At 36.2% G+C, this 24,659-nt stretch overlaps 1 protein-coding gene across 2 annotated transcripts in view; it reads left to right on the forward strand.

Moving 5' to 3' along the window:
• The window catches only part of PTBP3 (polypyrimidine tract binding protein 3), a 57,293-nt gene extending 34,820 nt beyond the window's left edge, over positions 1-22,473 (forward strand). For both annotated transcript variants that reach the window (XM_075137531.1, XM_075137530.1), the window contains 11 exons: positions 243-389; positions 5,082-5,246; positions 8,091-8,201; positions 11,193-11,367; positions 14,567-14,644; positions 15,305-15,444; positions 18,055-18,088; positions 18,726-18,818; positions 19,395-19,611; positions 20,672-20,749; positions 21,448-22,473. In XM_075137531.1, the coding sequence (XP_074993632.1) occupies positions 243-389; positions 5,082-5,246; positions 8,091-8,201; positions 11,193-11,367; positions 14,567-14,644; positions 15,305-15,444; positions 18,055-18,088; positions 18,726-18,818; positions 19,395-19,611; positions 20,672-20,749; positions 21,448-21,580 (1,371 nt within the window). In that variant the 3' untranslated portion in view covers positions 21,581-22,473. The remainder of the gene's footprint in view (positions 1-242; positions 390-5,081; positions 5,247-8,090; positions 8,202-11,192; positions 11,368-14,566; positions 14,645-15,304; positions 15,445-18,054; positions 18,089-18,725; positions 18,819-19,394; positions 19,612-20,671; positions 20,750-21,447) is intronic.
• The last annotated feature ends 2,186 nt before the right edge of the window (positions 22,474-24,659 follow it).

Here is a 24,659-nt window from a genome sequence, read left to right on the forward strand (position 1 = left end):
CACCTCTTCTTTAATGACTTACTGTGCTTACAATGTAACACCTTTTAAGAAAACCCACAAATCAAATCAAATATTCCCATAAAGATGCACACACAAATGCATTTTAATGCTGAGTAAATCAGTACTGTTTTTTCACATGATCTTTTTCTAGTGAGAATGGAATTGGGAATAAATGGTGTTTTGATGCTTTGTTCTCTCCTGTAAACAAAACAACACTGAAAACTTCTATATATTGGTTGCAGGCATTTCTGGAAATGGCTTCTGAAGAAGCTGCTGTTACTATGGTGAACTACTATACTCCTGCTACACCTCACCTCCGCAGTCAGCCTGTTTATATTCAGTATTCCAATCACAGAGAACTTAAGACTGACAATCTACCTAATCAGGCTGTAAGTATAATATTGCAACCTATGCACATGAGTTGTGTACTGATTTTGGCTAGAATAGAGTTAATTTTATGTAAGCCTGTGATACTTACATAGTGTCAAGGCCTTTTCTGCTTCTCCCACTGCCCTGCCAGTGTCAGTGCACAAGAAGTTGGGAGGGAACACAGCTAGGACAGCTGACCCCAACTGACCAAAGGGACGTTCCATACCATATGACGTCGTACTGAGCATATAAAGATGGTGGAAGAAGGAGGAAGGTGGGATGTTCGGAGTTATGGTGTTTGTCTTCCCAAGTAACTGTTAGGCGTGATGAAGCCCTGCTTTCCTGGAAATGGCTAAACACCTGCCTGCCAACGGGAAGTAGTAAAGGAATTCCTTATTTTGCCTTACTTGCACGTGCAGCTTTTTCTTTACCTGTTAAGCTGTCTTTATCTCAACCTATGAGTTTTCTCACTTTTACCCTTCCGATTCTCTCCCCCATCCTGCTGGGGTGAAGTGACTGAGCAGCTGTTTGGCGCTTAGCTGCCTGCCAGGGTTAAACCACAACATTAGTAAATAAACAGACTACTTTCCACTATACCAATGGTCAAATTCTGATAGATATTATTTCTCTCTCTTGTTATCTAAGCAGTAGCTTCTTTCAGACAGGGACTTCGCAATATCTGTAAAATTACTGTGGAGGAGCACAAGCTCAAGAATGGTTCATCCTGATGAGCAGGAAATTAAGTGAAGGTGGCAGGAGGACTGCTTGGATGAACAAGGAGTTCCTGATTGAACTCAAACATAGAAAAGAGGCATAGAAAAGGTAGAATCACACACAGGTGACTCAGGAAGAATATTATCTGACCATGCAGGGTTGTGGTTAGGAAAGTAAAAGACCACATGGAATTGTCTCTGGCAAGGCATGTGAACAGCAACAAGAATGGCTCCTCAAAGTGTATCAGCAGCAGAATTCCCTAAATTCCAAAATTTAGGACATATGTGGGCCTGCTGCTGAATGGATCAGGGGCCCTGGTGACAAAGGACATGGAAAAGTTCTGCATGCCTTCTCCTCAGTCTTGAGTGGTTAGGACTTGCTCTTAGGAATACCAAGCAACTGAGAACAGTGGGAAAGTCTTGATGAAGGAAGTAGAGAAAAATCTCATTAGGCAACACTTAAACAAACTGGATAAACAAAAGTCTGTGGCCCTAATGAGATGCACTTATGAGTGCTGAGGGAGCTGGCTGATGTCATTGCAAGGCCACTCTTACAGTCTTGGAAAGGTCGTGGCAATTAGAGGAGGTTCCTGAGGACTAGAAGAAAGCAAATCTCTCTTTTATCTTAAAGAAGGACAAGAAGGAGGATCCAGGGGAACCACTGGCTGATCAGCCTTACCTCGGTCCCTGGGAAAGTAACGGAGCAACTACTCCTGGAAACCATTTCCAAACATTCTAAGGACAAGAAGGTGATTGGGAAAAGTCAGCATGGGTTTTTGAAAAGGAAGTAATTCCTGACCAGTGTGATAGCCATCTATGGTGAGATGACTGGTTTGGTGGATGAGAGGAGGGCAGTGGATGTCGTTTATCTTGACTTTGGTAAGACTCTCAACATTGTTTCCCATAACATCCCAATAGACAAACTGATTAAATATAGTCTAGATAAGTAGACTGTGAAGTGATCTGAAAGGCTAAAATGGTTGTGACCAGTGGCACGAAGTCCAGCTGGGGGCCAGTTGCTAGTGGAGTACCCTAGGGGTTGATACTATGTCCAGTACTACTTAACATCTTCATTAATGTCCTGGATGATGGGATGGGGCACATCCTCAGCAAGTCTGCTGATAGCACAGAACTGGGAGGAGTAGTTGACACCCCAGATGGTTGTGCTGCCATTCAGAGGGACCTTGAAAAGCTGGAGAAATGGACTGACAGGAGGAACCTCATTAAGTTCAACAAAGGGACATGCCAACTCCTGCACCTGAGGAGGAGTAACTCTAGGTACCATTGTACACTGGGGTCAACCAGTTGGAAAGCAGCTTGGCAGAGAAGGATCTGGGGGTCCTGGTGGACAACACATGCCCTTGTAGCAAAGAAGGCCAGCAGCCTCCTGGGCTGCAGAAGGCAGAGCGTTGCTGGCAGATTGAGGGAGGTGACCTTCCCCGCTACTTAACACTGATGCGACACATCTGGAATGCTGTCTCCAGTCCTGGGCTCCTCAGTACAGGAGAGACATGGACATACTGGAGCAAATCCAGCAAAATGCCATGAAGGTGGTTAAGGAACTGGAGCATCTGTCACACCAGGAGAGCCAGAGAGAGCTGGGACTGTTCAGTCTGAAGAAGAGAAGGCTTGGGGGTATCTTACCAATGTCTGCAAATATGGTGGTGAGGGGGGAGTAAAGAAGGTGGAAGCAGACTCTTTTCAATGGTGCCCAGTGAGGGATGCCCAAGAGGCAATGGGCATAAATTCAAATACAGAAAAATCCACTTAAACTTAAGAAGAAACTTTTTTACTGTGAGAATGTTCAAACAGTGGAATGGGTTGCTCTGAGAGGTTGTGGAGTCTCCATCCTCAGACACGTTAAAAACCTGACTGGAAACAGTCCTGAGCATCCTGCTGTAGGTGACCCTGCTATTATATTCTACACTACTTAGGAATACTTGCTTACATATGTTTCTCTTTTGAAAGAACTTTTGCGATTCCTAAGTTTTAACATTAGGTAACAGCTCTCAGTAGCTTCAGAATACGAAGAAAGTATCATGTCTTCTCCAGTAAATCTTTTCTCTGAATAATTAGTCCTGATTTTTTTCCCCTCTTACTGTGTCCATAATATAGTAGCAGGAATACTAAAAAACCTCATACCCCTTCAATTTTATATGTTTGTATTTTCTTAAAGTTAATTGCTAATCAGGGGTCTGTAGATGCTATCTGAAGAACACATAGAAGAGCAAACCGAGCTGATGAACCGCTTTCTGCCCAAAAAGCAGCTCTTTTGAAGCTTTTTACTTTATCAGATATAGATGTTATTGTGAGAGGTCATGTAACCTGCTTTTGTAAGATTTGTGTTGTTGGCACTGTTCAGGGCCTTGCCAAACTCAGGAATAGCAAATCATCATCTTTAAATTGTTCAAGTTTATTCTTAATAGTGTTATCTTTTTTAATGTTGACTCTATTCTAAGAAGAACCCTAGATCCAATAAAATGGATATTTTCACTGACAAGACATCAGTTTTATGTGTAACTTTATGCCAAACACCAGAATTAATTTCTTCCTAAGTACTAAAAATTGATTTCTCAAGAATATGAATTGAACGTTGCAGATGACTGCTTTAAATCCTAATCTCTAAACAAGGAAATACTCTTTGCACAAGAAGATCAAAGTACACACATCATCATATTGTAGTTGAAGTCCGTTTGGATTTTTGGATTCCTGGGTGAATTGCAGTTGACCTGCCATTTAGATACATAAATTATATAACATGATGTGTGTATCACGATTTTGTTTTCTGTAAGAATGTTGCAAGTAGTGATTGGGGCAAAAATCAGTGCTCATTTTTAATTTGTGCTGATGCAAAAGTCATTGAAATCTTGCAAGCTTGTCAATCTGATAAGTGTTATTTGTCTCTTTCCTCATTCAAGATTGCTGGATTGGTTTGTTATCTCCAAAACCAAATAAAATACCAAGATTTTTTTTAAGGATGTGGTGTATGTAACAGCCTCAGGAAAACTATACTTATATTTGCAAATAAGACTCCTTGTATCCGTTTCTCAGAGTATTTTCAACTCACTGCATGACACTTGCTTTTCTTCTATAGAAACAACATTGTCTACTTAAAAAATTTTTTTTTGCACTTATGACTCTTACATTTGAGTTTTATTTAAATTTTAGAGACCCTAGCAGAGCAACTGAACACTATGTTACTGACCTAGTGTCTAGGCTCAGGCCTGAAGTACAGATTATTCTGCAGGGTTACATGTTTCTGCAGCTGGGTAACATCTATAGCGTGTGCCATGTTTAGCCCATCTTCCAAGGAAATAGTGTTACTGAGACATGACTTCAAGTCACAACTCTACATTTGGAAAGGAACATCTCTTCATAGTGCTCTCAGAGGTAGTCTGAAGACCTTTTTGAGGAAAGCCCATCAAAAACAAGCGTAGAGATTTTCAAAGTCCCAGTGAGGCAGTTTGAGGAGTGAGATTTAAAGGTGTTTTTTGTGGTTGATAGCTTGGCTTAGGAAAAAAGAGTGGGGTATGCAGCTTTAAGCTTATCCCCAGCAAAACTTAGTTCCTGAGGAGAATGAAATCCTAATAAAGCAGAGCAAATAGTTTTTGGTACACTGACTGGTTAGTGTTAGTGTAATAGACTGTTAGTCTATTACAATATTGTCATCATATTGATTTGCTGGAAAATCTCTAGAATGACAAAAGCTTACTTAATCAAAACAAAATTGTGTCTATATGGCATTACAAAGTAGAAACAGTTTAACTAAAAAAAAAAAGTCGTAATTCTCTGAAAATATGATCTGACTTCTTTTGGGGAGGGGTAAGGGACGGAAGAGGTATGACTTACCTATTAACGTGGGATTTGAATCCATAATCATATAAAGGGAATATATTTTTTGCATTTTACATGCTTTTCTTTGTGAGAGAACTTTGTTTGGATCTGAATGATTTGTATGTGTGTAAGTTAATTGTGGTCTCCACTGTGTCATGATTTCAGAGAGCCCAAGCTGCATTGCAAGCTGTGAATGCTGTGCAGTCGGGAAGCCTGGCTATTACAAGTGCTCTTGCTGCTGAAGGTGGGCTCCTTCCAGGTCAAGGTTCTGTTCTTCGAATAATTGTCGAAAATCTTTTCTACCCTGTCACTTTAGAAGTGCTGTACCAGGTAATGAGGATTGCTAAAAATAATAGTTAAAATCTGTTTCAATGTTGCCATTGTAAATCCATTAACTTTTTTTTTTTTTTTTAAAAGTACCTGTGGATGCTTAATTGTTTGAATGAGGACTGTCACTTTAAAATGTTTTGTTGCAGTTTAGGGATCTAGGCTTGAATCAGTTTTGCACAAAAAATCAAAGTAAGCGGAACTTCTGTATTCAGCTTTTCATGTTGTCTTTCATTTCTTTTAGTTCCTTGGTTTCTGTGGAAGCAGCAACAAACTTGAGGTGTTATTTCTAATTTATGCCCACATGATGAGCTAGTCAAAATACTGATTGTTATGAACTTGTGGACCAATATTTTAGCAGTCTTTATACGGAGTAACTTTTGTAGTTTGGATTATGTTTTAGCGTTTTATATTCCCTTTTATAATTCAATGCAAGTGATGTAATATACAAGTTTAGTGGCTTGGACAAATGTTTTTGATTGTTCATCAACTGTTAGAATGCCATTTACTTTAACTACCTCTGAAAGCCTGGAATAGTGGTGGGCTATAGCTATGAAAGACGTTACCATAACTCCTACTAGGGGTTGTGCTATGCAGTTGAGAACTCTAAGTTTTAAAACAATAACTTTACAAGACTATTTCTTTGTGCTTGAAGGATTTGCCGATACTTTTTTCAGATATTGCAAAGGATTTCATACTTGAAGCTTTTGTAATTACTAGTAAATTTGTGCAATGCCCAAATATGAGTTTCTTGAATTAATGCAATTTAAAATAATTGGGATGTTTTTACAAGAACCTGTAGTCCTGGAAGAAGATTTTTTGCTGCTCTACTAGCATCTCAACACTGTATTTTTCCTGTTACCTCTTAATATTTCCTCTTTCTCTGTATCTCCCCTCCATGATACTGATTAACTGGTATACTAGTTGTCACTTTGATGTAGCAATTTGCCTGATCTAAACTTTTGTTTGTATCTATGAGTATTGTTCACTCATTATTGAACTTGTGCAAATACTATGTCAACTGTTTAGGATTATTAGTGCACTCAGAATAGCCTGAGAACAAACTTCTGCGGTTATGGGAGCTGTACTAGTTTAATAGTGCAATAGCAATTCCTGGATCTAATCTTGTGTGGGTTTTTTTGTTTTGGTTTGGTTTTTTGTTTTTTACTAAGCAGGTAGTGGAAGAGGAGATTCATGTTAATTTACTTTAATTTGATTAATATTTACTTCAGTGCAGCAGAACTACACTTTCAGTCTTTGAATTGCCCAATGACCCTCACTCAACTACTTTTGCAGTAGGTCTAGAAAATTAAGCAATATTTGAAAAGGGAGCTTATTTGGAGGGGACAATCTCCTCTAATTAAAGCAGCACTTTGTGCCTGATAGCTACAATGTAATATTACTTTATAAGTGTGGTAAGGTTAATGGAAATGCAAATTTTCACTGATAAGTATAGCATCATATGGAACACTATTAGGCAAGCTGTCATCCAAAAATTTGATTATATTTTGTAAGTTATAACTGCTTGTCAAGAAACTAACGCCTTTTTTATACCACAATTCACCTTAAAATATTTATTATAAGAAACAGAATATTCATCGTTTCTTTGCAGAAACAAAATTGATATATACAGTGGTTTTTAGGTTTAAAACCATATAGGAATACATTGAATTTAATTATCTTAAAAAAGGTCTATTTGGTCTTGTGGATAAATGTGAAAAAGCATATGTTCAGAAGCAGTATTTAGGCCTTTCTTAAGGGGAAGTGCTTTGTGAACAGGAACTCAATGGCTAATTTTCAATTGCTGTGAAAAAGGTTTCTGTTCTGCCTTCTACCACATTTCTACCACAAAATGATGACCGCAGCATAAAAACCTTGTTTCTGAGAGGTTGAAAAACTGGGCACAAAGGGTTAGGACAGTGTGTCTTGTATCCATTATTCTAGGCCTAATAGGCTGGCAAGAGGTGCTTGTCCTTATCTCTGTCCTTTCTTTCCATTCCAGGCTTAATACTTGTCTGGGGGGTTCTGCTTTCCTGACTTTGTATCGATTCTAACAGTTTTCTCTAAAACTATTAGTACTTACTTCCCAAACTCACCTTTCCTCTTCCGCTGTTAATTTGGACATAGTTTTTCTGCACTTGCATGGTAGCTATACTTTTGTCCTCATTCTTTGTGGCTTTGCTTTTGTATAGACACCTTGATGTAGTGCATACTCTTATTCTGAGTGATATACATTTAATTTCAACCTTTTAAAATTTTTCTGCAATGCTTGCATTTGCAATAAATTAAATACCATTCAGTTGTAAATTAGAGGGGTAGGTCCCAAACTAGGTCTTGTCTTGCTTCTTTCCTTCTTTGTCTTCTAGTTTGGACAGTGAGTCTGCGTAATTAATTTGTAGGCACAGCAACTATTTAAGATGTATTTTTGGTAACCAAATTTGCAGAATTTGTTTAAAGTACAGAACGTAAAGGTGGATACTTTGAAAAGCAGTTTGCAGTTCCCATCTCAACTGACTTGTGAAAGTCCGCTTCTCAAACCTCAACTTTAATTATCCACAATTTCTCTGCAGACATGGGACAAATGCTTCTTTGGGCTGGCCTCCCCTGCTCTTAGTTGAACAGTCATCGCTAAATCTTTAAGGAAATTTTATCCTTCTTCCCCATCTTTTGTAGCCTCTTTTGAAATTGTTTTTTTTACCTGGAACAAAATTCTGAGTTCACTCCATTTCTGTTCAGGTCTCACATAAGAAATAATTTTCAGAAATTTATATGAAGTATTAAAATGCTAGTTTTTAGTGTGCTTGTATTATTCATTGTTTCTGAAAGTTCATGTTTGTTCCTTCTCAGATTTTCTCTAAATTTGGATCTGTCTTGAAGATTATCACCTTCACTAAGAACAATCAATTCCAAGCTTTGCTCCAGTATGCTGACCCAATGAATGCATATTATGCCAAAATGGTAAGTGTAGTATATTCAGCTTGATTTTTTTTTTGTTGTTTTTTTTTGTTTTTCCCCAGATAAATAGGGAACATTAGGGATAGCTTGATCATTAACTTTATGACTTCTCATCATTCTAACACTGTTGTTGCACATGAATAACTTTGACATCCTTCATTAGTTAAGAGGATAACACTCTATCATCAACTGTAAACATAAATGTATAGCACACACCCCAAGACCTGCATGAGTCTACCAGAAAAAAAATCAGAGCTGATGAGTGATGGTAACTAGCTGACGAAAAAGTCTTTTGCCTTTCAAACTAAATGGAATATTTTCAGTGAGGTTCAATACTAAGAGTAGTGTAGTTAAATGCCCAGAGATTAGATGAATGTTACATGTTTTACTTGTTTGAATTTCAGTGAGAAATTTACATTAATCAATGTTTTCACCTTAAGCGTCTTAATTTCAAACCAGCTGTACCCTGATTTTTAAAATGCATGTTCTCAGTATTGAAGAAAAGCTCACCTACTTTAGGTACATTTTCTGTGGTGTGTTAACCTTGGCTGGCTGCCAGACACCCACCAAGCTGCTCTCACTCCCCTCCCTCAGCAGAACAGAGGGAGAAAATAAGATGAAAAAGCTCGTGGGTCGAGATAAGGACAGGGAGATTGCTCACCAATTACCATCACAGCTATAAAAGACTCGACTTAGGGAAGATTGATTTAATTTATTGTCAATTAAAAATAGAGTAGGATAGAGGAACAAAAATAAAAGTAAAAACACCTTCCGCACACCCTTACTCCTTCTTCCCAGGCTCAACTTCACTCCCAACCCTTCTACCTCCTTCCCCCAAGCTGTGCAGGGGGATGGAGAATGAGGCTTGCGGTCCATCCATAACACTTTGTCTCTGCTGCTCCTTCCTCCTCACGCTGTTCTCCTCCTGCAGCATGAATCCTCCCCATAGGAAACAGTCTTTCACAAACTACTCCAACATGGGTCCTTCCCACGGGCTGCAGGTGGATATCTGCTCCACTGTGGACCTCCGTGGGCTGCAGGGGGACAACCTGTGTCAGCATGATCTTCTCCAGGGGAATCTCTGCTCTGGCACCGGGAGCACCTCCTCCCCCTCCTTCTCTGACCTCGGTGTCTGCAGGGTTGTTTGTCTCACATTTTTCTCGCTCCTTTCTCTCCCAGCTGTTGCACAGTGGTTTTTACCCTTTCTTAAACATGTTATCACAGAGGTGCCACCAGTGTTCTGATGGGCTCTGCTTTGGGCAGCGACGGATCTGTTTTGGAACCGGCTGGAACTCACTCTGTCCAGCACGGGGCAGCCCCTGGTCTCTTCCCACAGAGGGGCAGCAGTCCCTCCCACTACCAAAACCTTCCCACATAAAACCAATACATTTTTTTTTCAAAACAACTTTTAGAATTAGTTTCCTTATAATCGCTAAATATTTTAATTTCTAGAAAATGTTGTTAATTTCCTCAGTGGGGAGTAGTTTGATAATTAAATATTAAGAGCTGAGACCTCAAAGATATTTGCAGAAGGGACAGCAGTGTTACAAATTATCACGTTATGATACTTGAACTGTAAAAAATCAGGACAGAAAATAAAATACCTTGCTTACTTGAAACTAAGCCTGAGACACTTTGTATTTCTTTTTAACCTATGTGGTCACCTCAATATTAGTAAATAAATAAAATCAATTTGAAAGTTTCCATAGAAGATATATAGAAGAATAGATTCTGCTAAGTATTAAGTGGTATTTAGCATTCAGTTTTTTCAAAAAATTACCAGAAGACTAGAGTGAATGGGACTTTTACCTTATTTTTGTTATTGACGTTGACTTTATTCTCAGCTTCAAAATTAAAGGCACAGAATATGTATCTATTGCTACTTGCACTTTAGTCCAATAAGTAAATTCATTATGTGTTTTAGAGATTAAATATATATTGAAAATTAGAAAAGGTAGTTAGGATTATAGCCTCTTTGTTAGCAATAGCATCTTTTCTTAAAGAACAGTATTAATAATAAATTATACTTTATTAAAGATTTCACAGAAATCGTAATTTCAGTCTAGATTATATTAAAGAATTATAACAAACCAGTATCTTTTGAGTGTTTTTTTCACCCTTCATCCAACATGATTCTTTTATGGTATAGGCAGAAGATACTACTTCAATGATCTTTCTGAGCATAGGTGCTCCTAAAAAGATGGATTTTATAGAATCATTTAGGCTGGAAAGGACTCTTAAGATCATTGACTCCAACCGTAAACCTAACACTGCCCAGTCCACCACTAAACCATGTCCCTCAGTGCCAGATCTACACATCTTTTAAATACCTCCAGGGATGGTGACTCAACCACTTCCCTGGGCAGCCTGTTCCAATGCTTGATAAACATTTCTGTGAAGAAATTTTTCCTAATATCCAATCTAAACCTCCCCTGGCGCAACTTGAGGCCGTTTCCTCTTGTCCTATCACTTGTTACTTGGGAGAAGAGACTGACACCCACCACACACAACCTCCTTCCAGGTAGTTGTAGTGATAAGGTCTCCCCTGACCCTTCTTTTCTCCAGGCTAAACAATCCCAGTTCCCTCAGCTGCTCCTCATAGGACCCTTCACCAATTTATGCAAGGGACAGTTCCATACAATAAAAATCTCCAAATTAGTATCGCTACTAGCATCTGATATTGTGTATTGAGTGGGAGACAGGGAAGATTAGAAGCACAGCTAAAAAGACAAGTCATGCTTAAAGCTATGTTTTGTCCATTGGCACAAGGCGACATAATATTTACTAATTAGTGGACTACACTAGTACTCTACACAGGATGTTTAGGTAAGCATAGTGGCTGTATGATTGTCTACTTGCTGTTTAAAAGCAGCACCTTGAAAACAGCAGATGAATTTCTGTTTGGATACAATTGCGGGGTGAAAATAAAATAAACTTACAATGGTGGCTGCCACTATGTGTTCTGTCTCTGAAAACATAATTATTTTTCTTCAGGCTCTGGATGGCCAAAGTATCTACACTGCCTGCTGCACTCTGCGTATTGATTTCTCCAAGTTAATTAGCCTTAAGGTAAAGTACAACAATGACAAAAGTAGAGATTTCACTCGCCTTGACCTTCCTTCTGGTGATGGCCAGCCACCCCTGGAGCCATCCATAGCTGCTGCCTTTGGTAAGAAACCTTCACTTTTAGTGATAAATACACAATAAGATCATTACGCTTTTTATGTTGCATTTATGCTCTGGCTTCATAACAGGTTCGTAGAAGGGTACATTTTGCATACATTTCTGTTTGTTAGGTCCAGTAAAGTTTGTACGGAAAGCAGAAAGTCCTACTCAAGATAAATTAATATCTGAAACTATAACATGAGGAATGTTCTTGGGCAAATTCAAAGTGTTGTCAAAAAGCTACATTTGTAAAATGCTGTGAAATTATATCATTGGTACAGGTAGTATTATAAATATTGCATGTCAGAATGGTCAATGGCGTCATCCAAAATTGGCACTGGTTGCCTAAAGCTGCTTGAAAATACGTGTTTTAAGGGTGTTAGCTCTTACTTGTTGATATTTTAAGATAACTGCCTGCTGTAACAAACAAAACCATAAAAAATTTAGAAATTCTACACTTATTTATGTATGTTTTGTAGTCACCTTCTAAATGATAACATTTTAGAAACTTTATTGAATTTTACAAGTCATTTCTATGGCATAGAGGAGACAGTGTCTGCTTGAGGCCACACTGGAGAAGCCTTTTTGACATAAATAACTCATGCATGCTCATTTAATCAATTTGGTAATAATGCAAATCATCAAACAGATTAAACTGATGACCTGGCAGAAGTGCTCACAATGCAATTTGAGCGATTTTAGCTATTTTTCTTTCTTTCTATTGACAACCATTAGCAATAATACACAGCTAAGAACTGTCTCAGCTGTTGAATAGGTATCTAAGTACTGTCCAGTTGGTTAGAACAGTACCAAGGGCTGGGAAAGAATTCCCATTTTTCCTTTAGTTTTCTGTGATAGCTAGGGCAGATACTGGGATTGGTTTCGGTTTTTTGGATAGTTGGCTTTGGTAGCTTAGAATAGATTAAGAAAGTGAGTTGCACTCACTACTTTCTTGATTGTTTTTGCTGGTCTCATTAAAGGCAGGCCTTGGATCTTTATGTAACATACAACTATCTTTATAATTTTTTTGAGGATTTGCCATACAGCATCATGGAAACGTGCTGTTGTAGATCTGATGTGTTCTGATTAATTAGACTTACACAATTTGAGATGTCAATAAAAGAGGAAAGTACAATTAGAGTAGATTAAGGACAAACTTGCTTGTAGGGCAGAGATAACACTGTACGCGTGCTTTTGGAGGATAACACATGAAGGCTTCTCCATTTCCTTCCCCCTCACTCTTCCAAGCTTGTCATTCCTAGCAGTCTCATTTTTAGTCTGAACATTTACTGTAATAGTGAGAACAGCAGAGGTGCTGGTGTAAAGAAGAGTCTGATGTCTGTATAAAAATCTGTTTGTAGTGCAGTCACAGTGAAGCAGCTGGATAGATATTTTTCTTTTAAAAAACATAGCTGTAGACTGGGAGAAGCATGCTTCTAGCCTTTCTGTCAGTGGTAACAACATGCATATGTTGCCATAGGCATGTTCTGATAGTCCTCAGTTGCATGACATGACGAAAAGCTCTTGGGAGTCATGAGAGCACTTACACTTCCTATGTTATTACTAATGGATGTTGTTTTGATGAAGAATTTTAAGATAAAGCAGGTAACTATCACAATAATACATCTAGTTTTTCTGTAGACTTGAAGTTATCTTAATAGCAAAACTGAACGGCTCTTGAAAGTTGTTTTTTCCTCTTTTTTTTTCTTTTTTCTTTTGTTTTGTTTTTGGTGGAAAAGATACTGCACTATAAACAAGCAGATTTTGTGAATGTTTTGCATTTAAGGAGTTCCCTCACCCAGTGAGCATAAGCAGAGATACATGAATTAGCTTGCTTTGAAAGCTAGCTGCTAGCCATAAAGCAAATGATTTTACATGCATAAAAAAACGCAACAAAGAATTCCAGATCTTTCTGCATTAGCTCTGTTTCACAACTTCTACGTGCCTGATTTTAGTATCAGTGTGCAACATGCAGGTCTCATTTGGCAGAATAAAAGCGCTTTATCTATTTTTCATTAATGTTTCGATTACTGTTCCGGGATTGTGAATAAGTGATTAATACCTGTATTGCCAGAACTTGTCAGTATAATGCACCAGTGTGTGTATTTCAAGAACACAATGACTTGCTTTGGTGTGATAAATGTATTCAGTTGTTTGTATGAAAGACACTTTGTTGCTACAGATAAGAGGTGGTGTAATGTGATGCAGTATTCATGAATACTTGATCTGTGGTGTCTGTTGCATTTGTTGTTTTTGTAATTCGTGAAGGATAGGGTATTGTATCATTCCTGTCAATAACCATCTGTTAGTGAATGTAGCTATTTTAGTCAATGGTGGAGGTTTGAGTAGTAAAACAGACACATTGCCAGGCTTGCAGGATGTATTTGCTGATTATACATGTCCCATTTAAAAAAATCTGGTGTGCTAACATACGAAAGAATCCACAACTCAAGCTTGAATCTAACTGCCTCTTAGAACACAAGTTTGTGCTGCCCCAGGTAATGCTTAACTTCACATACTAACATGAAAATCACTGAGCTGGGACTCTTCATACGTTGATACTTCAAAACTGTTTAATGCTTGTGATTACCAGGAGAACCATAAAAACCACTGATCATTTATGAAGTAATACAAGCTGGGAAAGTACATCTCCTTAAAAAACAAAATACGTGTAGTTTATGCATCTCAATAGCTAGTAAAATTCAGAACCTCAGATTCATTGTAGTTGTTTGTATTATTTGGCCCATACTGAGTTTAGAAATATCTAGGAAATAGTTGTAGCTCATCATTGCAAAATGTGTTTGAGTGTATTTGCTTCCAAAAAATTTCTAGAATGCATTTCCATTGTGTGAATGGAAACTGTTGAACATTACACCACAGGTGACTTAACTTTAACGGATACTAATCTATGCTGTGCTTTCCTATTCAAACTTGTCTAAATTACATTTTGCCCTGACTTCGTTTTAGAGAGGGACATGAGGCTGATTGAAATATTTGCTTTCAAAAGTGGCTGAAAATTGTCTTTGTAAAACATAGAATCTTGGATTTCAATGAGAGTTTTTAACCCAAACATTTTATAAGAAATGTAAGCACAGACTGAAGTCAGAATAGCAACACTGGAAGCTGATTCTCATTGCTGAAGTCTCTTCTGTTTTCTAGAAATTTTAAAATCTGTTTTAATTAGATGTGTCTGCTCTCTCTAGGCACCCAAAATATCATCTTCCCATCATATGCAGGGGCTGGTGGGTTTGCCCCAGCCATGAGCTTTGCTCAAGGTGCTGGTAAGTTTCTATTTTCTAAAAATGTGGTGTTTGCATTTGGGGCTAGTGGTCTATCTGAATACACCTGTGTTCAGAGCAAATCGTTTTCAAATATAGCAGTCAGAACACAATGTTCATTTGAGTCATTCTGATTCTCTTTCTCATTCAGTAAAATTACTTTCTGTAATAAAAAACATATGCTGATGTAGTTCGTCATTTAATTAGCAAAGAAATTAAATGCCATAATAAAGATTACCTGCAAGAGGGGAAACTCTGAGCATCTGTTTTTCTAAAAATCGTAAGACTTCAGTGACATTCAAAGCTAAAGCAGGAAGTCTCCCCTTTTCTGGCTATAAAATGAGAAATAAATAGTCTTCTAAACTCAGCACTATCTTTTCCTTTCTAACACAGGATAAACTTCTGTGCTAAATTATTTTTCTTTTTTCTTGGGCTGCAATTTATGTCCCCTTTTGTTTGGGTCTGTTGGTGTAGCTGAATGTTTCTTCATCTCTGGAGGGGAGGTGCTTCCTGCTTTATTGGTCAGATACTAGGAATAACTAAATTCCTTAAAAGCATTTTTTTATTGAATATTGATGTTTTTGTGAAACATAACTTGTTTTTGTCTTCTAAAATGTCTTTTCTGCTTTGAGATGTCAAGTGATGCTATTAATACCCTTCTAGGTCTTTCGGTTCCAGCCATTCCTGGAGCACTTGGTTCTCTCGCAGTCACCACATCTGCAGCATCTGGACAGATGACTATTCCTGGTGTTGCTGGTGTTCCAGGAAATTCTGTTTTACTAGTCAGCAACCTCAACCCTGAAGTAAGTTTGATTGGTGGAACTGATGCAAGTATCAATTTGTACCAACTGCCAGAATCCTGCAAATTGACATTAGTTGAAGGAGTAAGATAGGAAATCTCTGTGCTGATAATATTAAAACCAGGATAGCTCTATTCTTGTTTGAGATAGTTTGCAATATTGATGAGGTTTAAAAACTCCAGTCAGCACTGAAAAGCCTCCTAACACAATTTACTTAAGGAAACCTATGTTAGCAGCGTAGCTAGTAATTAGAGAAAAGTCTACGGTCAGATGTAAGAAATGTTTGAAGAGGTAAAGAATGTATATTATGGCTAAACTTGCTGCTGTCTCTGTTAATATGACTCCTTTGTGTGCTACTTTATCATTAGAGAAGCTAAAGAATTTTTCATTTGTTACAAAACATGAGGAGTTAGAGAAACAGGATGGAAGAGAAAAGGAGATAAAAGCTTACCTAATCAAGTACCTTTCAAAACATTGATAAGATCTTTCTAGTTTTGCAACTTTTCCCAGATTGGAGAGGAAGAAATCCATTTTTAAAAGTTAACAAATACACATGTTCACTTTTCATAGTACCACACAGATTTTTTTCATATGTCGGCAGTAAAATTGCCAAGCAAAACTTGGATAGTTATTTTTATAGTGGAAAAGACATAAACTGTTCTAATAAGCTTACTCCTGTTACTCAAATATTACACATTGATCTGTGCTTAATTAAAAGCAATGTTCATCTCTTAAAAAAAAAAAAAAAAAAAGTTTTACCAAAGCCATGACTGAAAACACAATTCTACGTGACTGTTGATAAGCAGTTCTACTTCAGCAATGTAAAATTCTTGTTTGTTTTACACACTCATTAGATTCACTTAACCATAAAACTGATAAAATTAGGAGTTACTGGCAAAATGGAAGTTATCTTCATATTACTGAGGTTTAAAAATCTGTTGACCAGTTCCTTTTGATCTGTAAGTAATTGCTGTGTTTCTGTTTTTGTACTTATAGCTGAGTTCCACAGTAAGCATTAAAAGAAATAGCTGCCGATTAGGACTGTAAGACAAGTCAATTTTTCTTTGATTTGTCAATAACTTATCAGTTAATTTCTGATGATTGCTGTGGATGTGCTTTCTGCAGGTGATTATTCAAGATGATTCTCTGAGTCTTAAAAGAGTGTGTTTTTTAAGAATAAGCATATGTGAAGTATAGGTCAAAGCTATTTTTAGGACATTGCTGCTTTAATTAATACTAATCACATCTAAGAAGTTGGCATGTAGAACTTAGTGCTGCAATGCATGATACAACATAAATGCATTAAATAATGCTCAACTTAAAAGAAAAAATAAGAATGTACAACAACATTAATTGTTGGAAATATAAATTCTTGTAAACACATTTCCTGGCAACTGTGTAACACTTGTTCTTCAGTAGTGGTTGTCTGAGCCCTGTCACTTATTTTCCTGTGTACAGAAAATCTGGCTGACTTTATTTCAATTTATATTTCTCCACTGTTGCAGGGTTTCAGTGCGCATTTGAACATTCCCTTATGACTTCTAAATTAGCTGATTTTGTCTTCCAAAAAACATTTTTAGTAGAAATATTGCAGTCTCATTTGGTTAAGAAATGTCTTTAAATAAACTGTGCTGAATTAAAATATTTGGGCCAGAAGGATAAACTCTAGAAGCATTTAAATTTTACATTGACAGTAATTGTTCCTTATTACTAAATGCTGATGATAAAAGGGTACGGGCTTACACTTAGGCTGCAGTATCTTCTGTTTTTAAATAATTTAGGTATGTTTGGTACACATTTCAAATGTTCTGAGTTGAGAAGGAATAAGGCTAGAGAGTGTGAGTAGTGCTTCTGATACCCAGGTATTTTTAGTACTCATTACTGGCAAAACCTTTGCCTCAGTTGAATAAAATCTGGTTACATTAGGGTGTAAATTACCTTCTTTGGTGCTTGGGGACCTTGGTACACAAGGATTTAATTAAAAATCACTGAAGAAAAATTATTTCTTCCAATATTTTGCTTTATGTTCACAGCTTCTAATCGAACACAATTTAAATACCACTTTCTATATGCTTCATATATAAACAGTTAAATGGTATGTGTATCAGTTTAGTATGTCATGGTCATGTACAGAGATGGGGGCAAAATAGAAGACAAAGCAAACACTTTGAAGCAACTGTTCTTAGTTTTTTAGGTGTTGTCTACTGTTCAGAAAATACAAAGGAGTTCTTGAATGCTCTTTTCTATTTCTAGTTTAGCAAATGGCTTTCATTTTTTCAGGGAATGAACTGCTAGCTTGGAAAGAATAAGTTCAAATAATTAAGCCACTTAATATATTAATAACTTCTTCGGTATGACAGACTGAGTCTTGAGTGATGAAAATGCATGAGCTGAAGGTTAGCTTGTTTAAATATCTTATATGTGCATAGCAAATATATATTAACAAGAATGCTATACACTGTAGTTATTGCAGGGAATGGCTTTTGGGGAGACAGGTTTATGTATTAGTGTGCAGTATCTCTTCCATTCTTTTTGTTTACCATGCACTTATGGAATAGATTTCTTTATTTGCATGGCTTTAAAAATAATATACTCATTTTATCATTTAAACAGGCCATCACACCACATGGACTTTTCATCCTATTTGGTAAGATATGTCAAATATACCTTGAGAAACTATAGGGCTAGCATTCCTTTTATTTATCTGACACATGCTGCTTAATGCAAGCTCCATTGTTTTGTTCTTGTCCAGAAAATGCACAAAAGAATGTGCTGGTTTTAAAATGACAATAATTTGAGTCAGTAGTCGTAGGCCATAGGTACCAAAAAGGCAAAATGGTTACAGTGTCAGAAGAATTTCAGTGTGTGGTCCAATTTCTTTACTACAAAGAGTGGGAAGGCGAAGTAAGATGAAAAAACAAAGATTGCATCAGAGGAAATGGATTACAGAATTGGCACGTACGTTAGTTGCAGAGGACAATGTTTGTTGGCATAGTAATATTTTAATATGCCTCTGTTAAGAGGACTTTAACACTGTTGCACTATTTAAAAGCTGAACATAAACATGCAGTTTTAGAACTAAGATCCTGGTTTTCCCCCCCCATTTCTGAGCCTCAGAAAATAATACACAAACTTTAAAGCTCTCCTTCATACTAATATTCTAACCAACCTATTTAATGAGGTGATTATTCTTTGTAGCATTAATGTTACTCAAAAGGAACAGGCTTGCCCTTGTGCTGTTTGTAGTGATGCTCTGGACACATTTCCTTTCTGGATTTCCACAGGTGTGTATGGTGATGTCCATCGTGTGAAGATCATGTTTAAGAAAAAAGAAAATGCTTTGGTTCAGATGGCAGATGCAACCCAGGCTCAATTAGGTACTGATTTTTAAGGCACAGTTATGTTTCAAACTAGCATGAGTGTGATATAGGTGAGGAATATGCCATCTGTCAGTGACAAGCATCAACAAATTAAATCCATCATTGTGATGCTTTACTACAGACGAACTTTTCTTTGTATATGTTGATAATGATCTGTTTGCTTTCATGTAAACAAATTATTTTCCTCTAGTGGTTAAAAAAAAAATCCTGTAAATCTCAATCTAGTAAATGTTAGAATTCAAACATCATAAAATTTTCCTGTAGTTTATTTTGCTAATACATCATACAATTTTCCTGTAGTTTATCCTATATCTAGCTGTTTAAGAATAATCAACTGCTCTTTATCAAAATGCTGTTTTGCATTTTTGTTGCATTTTGACTGGAGGTTATATTACATCCTTATACTTGTTTTAAATATAATATTATGACAGCCCACCTAGTAGACGTGGAAGTTGCAGTTTCAATTTAGAACGTGAAATCTGACATTAAATAGAAGACAATATTAGTATTCAAAGAATCCTTTTTTCCTTCCCCTCCCTTCATTCCTGTTCAAATTGTATTTCCACTGGTTAGCTATCAGCCACTTGAATGGACAGAGGCTTTATGGAAGGGTCCTCCGTGCTACTCTTTCAAAACACCAGACAGTTCAACTTCCTCGTGAGGGACAAGAAGACCAAGGTCTGACAAAGGACTATAGCAATAGCCCTTTACATCGCTTTAAGAAGCCTGGCTCTAAGAACTTCCAAAATATCTTTCCTCCATCTGCCACCCTGCATCTCTCCAACATCCCGTGAGTATCTACCTGTGTGATCTTCTTGGAAAGATGATGTTTTTTAGGTTATGTTCTTAAGTTACAAAGTCTGACATAAGCTTTAAATTTCCTTGGCCTTTTACAGTTTCCTGAGAATTTGGGTCATTCTCTTGTGTAATTAACAATAAGTGAATCCTTTAACTGTCACTTTTTTATTGTTAGCGAAGAGGATAACTGATTGAATGCTCTTCTTTACGAGTTTTAATACAGTTTACATTTTCTTGAGAATATGATCTGTTTTTCACATATTAAGTCCTGTGTTACAAATTTTTACAAAGATTAAAGACATGGTTTTTGAGATAATGTACTGGATTTACATTACATCAACTTCATCATTGGCATTGTTATTTAATGTAGATACAGTTTTTAATCATTCTGACACTTTTTAAAGAACAGTTTCTACAGAATTCAGACCTCTTACGTAGAGGGGAAGTTGTTTTAAAAAAAATGTATTAAGACGCGTGTTCTTTAAAACCGAAACAACCTTTTTTCCTATCTAGAATGTTGTCAACAATGTGTAGAGTGACAGCCAAACATAAGTTTTTACAGGCTTCTTTTGTTCGGCAGCTGTGCAGGGAGAGAAAAGGGAAAACTATGGAATTTTGTCCAAATAAGAAAAGAAAAAAAAAAATCTAGAAAATAGCTTTTTAAGTAAATGAGAAAACTTTTGAAATTGAAAATATGTGAAGCACACTAGCAGTAATTACAAGATGAAAGGTATTTCTGAAAGTACCTGTTAAGATCTTAAGTGATTTTTATGCAATCTGAATTTAAGTGAGGGAGGAATGGGGGAGGATGAAAACCAGTAAAGTGTATCTGAAATATTTTTGTAGCACACTGTGGTGCTAAATCTTAGTGTCAAAGCTAAGATGTTTGGTCTAAAGTGTTGACATGACTTGAGTTGGTGGGAATAGTTTTTGCTGTTCAAATTTAATTTAGAAGCCACAATTGAGATTTTGATACTATTACAGAACTCTGTGCTCTTTTACAAGTTGACGGGGTTTTGTTTTGGTTTTGGTTGTTTGTTTTTTTTAAATAGGCCTTCTGTTACTGTTGATGATCTGAAGAACCTTTTTGCAAGTACTGGATCTACTGTGAAAGCCTTCAGATTCTTCCAGTAAGTTGTCTTGTAAAAATGCTGAGCAAGCTTTCATCCTGGAAGATGGCTAATTGCTTTTTTGCGAAATTCCATGTGTGTATAACTATAGGCAAAATCCCATATGCATATATCTATAGGCAAAAGCTGTACAGCTATGACAATTTTTATCATAATTCTAATCTTAAAATTTTAAATGGGATACTATGTTAGCATAATTAAATGAAAAATAGTCAGTCTTTTGACAAATTCCACGTGTTGAAAGTAAGATAAGTTTAAGGAAAGTAAATACTCGCTTCTTTAAAAAGAAATAAAAGCTGTGTGTATGTAAAATGTTATGTAAAAGATGACAATGAATTTGCTGTAACATTCATTAAGGTTGCTTGGCAGCATTATTTTAGCATGATTATTCCTGCTAGAATAATCCCATATATATGGACAATACAAGTGTTTCTTAGAGGTCTTCAAGCCTTAGTTCAACCCTGTTTTTTCAAGAGCAGTGTAATGGAAGAATGGCATGGCTGTAGGCCATTGATCTGCAAAATTTGTATAGTTTTGTTATTTCCTCATTTTAGCAGGTACATAACTAGTTCTGATTCTTTCACTGTACAAGTTCAGTGTGTGTGGTGTGGCTGAAAAAATACTTGCGTCACTTTTCTGTGTTGGCTAGCGCAATGAAAATTTGGTTAGGATTAATAATGTTTTTTATTGTACTTCAGGAAAGATTGCAAAATGGCTCTTATCCAGCTGGGCTCTGTGGAAGAAGCAGTTCATGCTCTCATTGAGCTTCACAATCACGACCTTGGAGAAAACCATCACCTCCGAGTTTCCTTCTCAAAATCTACAATCTGACTTTTCTGTGAACTTCCCTTTTAAGACTGCATCACAGTTTTAGTAAAATCTTCAAATAGAGACTGAAACAGCTGTGACTAGCTCTGTCTCTTAAAAGAAAAAGCTCATTCATATACAAAGAATTAAGGGATCATCTTTTCTGATTTAGCTGCCAGTATGTGATCAAAGTTTAATATTCATCCATAGAAAGATTCTTCTATGAAATTGCTTTAGCAACAGTATTTATCATCAAATTTCCTACTTAAAATTGTATTTTGAGAATGTTCTTTTAGCTTTTGTTCAAAATCAGCCTTACAAAACATTTTAGAGTGCTTTTACAATATACCAAACATAGAGTATTTCTAACAAAATGGTAAATCTACTCTACACAGATTAAACGCTAATTTGAATGTGAAATAGTGCTTGGGTTTCTTGAAGAAAAGCAAGCATTGACTGTGAGTGTCCTCTAAATAGTATTTATGTTACCAGGGTGTGTGTTCATACTTTGGCAAATCTTTACAAATAACTTTTTTTAAAAACAAAAAGTCTGTGCTGTTCATATGAGTTAAATTATTACAGAAAAGGCAGTGCCTTCTCTCTGTGGAGTAAAAGATATTTGACAAGTTTCTTCAAGATGTGGTATCAGAGACTTAGCTTGACTTAACCATGGAATGGAAGTTTGATGTCTTATTTTTACTATGAAGTGATGTTGTGTAATAGTACTTTGGAGAAAATAAGACAAGAAAATAGTCCTGATTTTAAAGAATTTTTTACATTGCTTTAAAGAATAAAATGTTTACAATCTTATGGAAAATATTCAGGTCTATGATGGTTTGACAGATTTTTAAGAAGTTATTTTTGTTAAGGTCATCTTTGGGGGAAGAAAAATTAAACCTCAAAAGTTTTTTATACCACTATAATGTCTAATATTTAAATTACTGTGTATTTACTTATAATTTCTTATAATGTGCCTTACTATGTGCTTATGATACAATAGCTTAGAGTTCTATCTGAAGTGTCTTGAAAAATACATTTTGGGCTTTGTGAAAATTCTCTTCTTGATCTTTTTGGAAATGTTTTTCTTGATACTTCAAAATATTTTTCTTCTTGATCTTTTTGGAAATGTTTTCCTTGATACTTCAAAATTTTTTTTTTCATTAAGTAATGCTCTGAATTCTAGTCTCTTCTGCTTTGGTATAGAGATTGGATAAAGGTGGGAATGAGGTTTAACTCATTGTGTAATCATGTACGGTTTCTTCAAATTTACCTGGTTGCAGTTGTCTGATACCAGTACTTGGCTGAAAAAAATTTCACACTCAGAAAAATACACTAAAAAGAACCTGTATAAAAAGACCAAACAACAAATTCACTGAAGTTTCTAGACTTCATCTAACTTTTTGAGAGACATTGGCTGTATCAAAATATTCTGTTTTGGGTTCCTGCATTTTCTCTCAAAATTGAACTTCCAGTAGTAAAGAGGTAGCATTCTTTCCTTTGTAAGTATGAAAAAATGTTCGATACTGATGTCCATTTCTTGCTGGAACTGAGATGCAGTTAGTTTTTGTGTTGAAAGTACATATGAACTTTTTAGTAACTTCTGATTGTATTTTAAAAATTCAAATTTCATTTTAAGAAATTTTTCTTTTAGTATTTACTTAAACACCTTTTAAAGAGATATTCCTCTCAAACATAGCATTTTTTTACTTCTAACTACTGCAGAATTTGCTTCTGCTTTGCTTCTGTAATGTTTTGCCACACATTAATTTTTTTTTTCATTATTTGTATGAATTGTATGACTTTTTTCTATCTTTCTAGAAGAAAGGGCATGTTTCTACTATAATCTGAGTATTCTGGAGTAAGCTTTTTCAGATTTTCTCTCTGAATTATTTTTGCAAAATCAGCAAGATACTAGCTTGCCTTCTTTTAATGTATGTAAATTAATTAGAGGTGCAGCAGCCAATCATAGTAAAGATGGTGCCAGACCTCTATACTGCAACAAAAGCGTGCTATCTGACAGTAGATAAAATGCTGAGTAGATACGTATGTAGCTATAATAAGTGCTGTACAACACAAACAAATAAATATTCAGAATGTATTATTTACTGGAAAGTTAAATTGGCTTAGGAATAATAGACAATGTTATCTCTGAGATTTGAGATAGTCTTTCCATTTTCCCCTTTCTGAAATAGCTAATTCAGTTTGGTGAAGTTTGAAACCAAATATTTCTTTTTTAAATTCCTGAAAATAAGTAATTGTGTGGTGCCAGAGCACCATATTAAAAAGTTACACATTTATGATTTTAGCAAAGTGCAGTTGTAAGCAGGCTTGTTCGTTTGCACAGGCCGTTTTTGACCAAGATGCTTAATTCTAATTCATGTCTATGTTGTACCTTGTTAGCAGTCACATTGATATCAGTTAAAGAGAATCTTGCTGACCTGGGAATGTTCCTTGTTTACTGCACATAAATTGGTTTGATAATGCTAGGCCATTATCCATAAAATACGGTTTGTCACTTTTCTTAACAATTACAGCAACTGAGGAGAGGAATCGTATTAGATCTGAATGCAACACTAAAGCAGGAAAAAAGGAACCTTAAATTTGAGAGCTAATATTGCCACATACAGTATCAGGAGCACCATACGTATGCTATCTGTGTAATACGTTATATGTGTATACAAACATGTGAATCATATGCATTTTAATTTATTGGCTCTGATAGCAGAAGATGGCAAAGCTTAATCAAACATAAAGGGATGAGGGCCTCTGACATTCTCTCAAAAAGAGAAAGGAATAATTTCTCCGTTTTAGGTTAATGTTAGAGTATAGCTAATGTCAGCTCTGGACTGTTAGCAGTTTGAAATGTAGAAGCCTACAGTGTAAGTTAGCAGAGATTTACAATTTTTTAATTTAAGAAAAATCTGGGTGGTGGATATTTATGATGTTTGCTTTTTGGTTTTGTGATACATTTATCATGTATCTTTTTTTAATTCTCCTTTGCTGTTTTTCTATTCTGCAATTGAATTATTCTTGTCAACTTACTTTTAGATTTGTGTATATCTTCAAGATGCTGCCTCTTAGGGAGATCTGCTTTTACAAGAAG

This window comes from Calonectris borealis, chromosome Z, assembly GCF_964195595.1.
Source record: "Calonectris borealis chromosome Z, bCalBor7.hap1.2, whole genome shotgun sequence".
Lineage (NCBI taxonomy): Eukaryota > Metazoa > Chordata > Aves > Procellariiformes > Procellariidae > Calonectris > Calonectris borealis.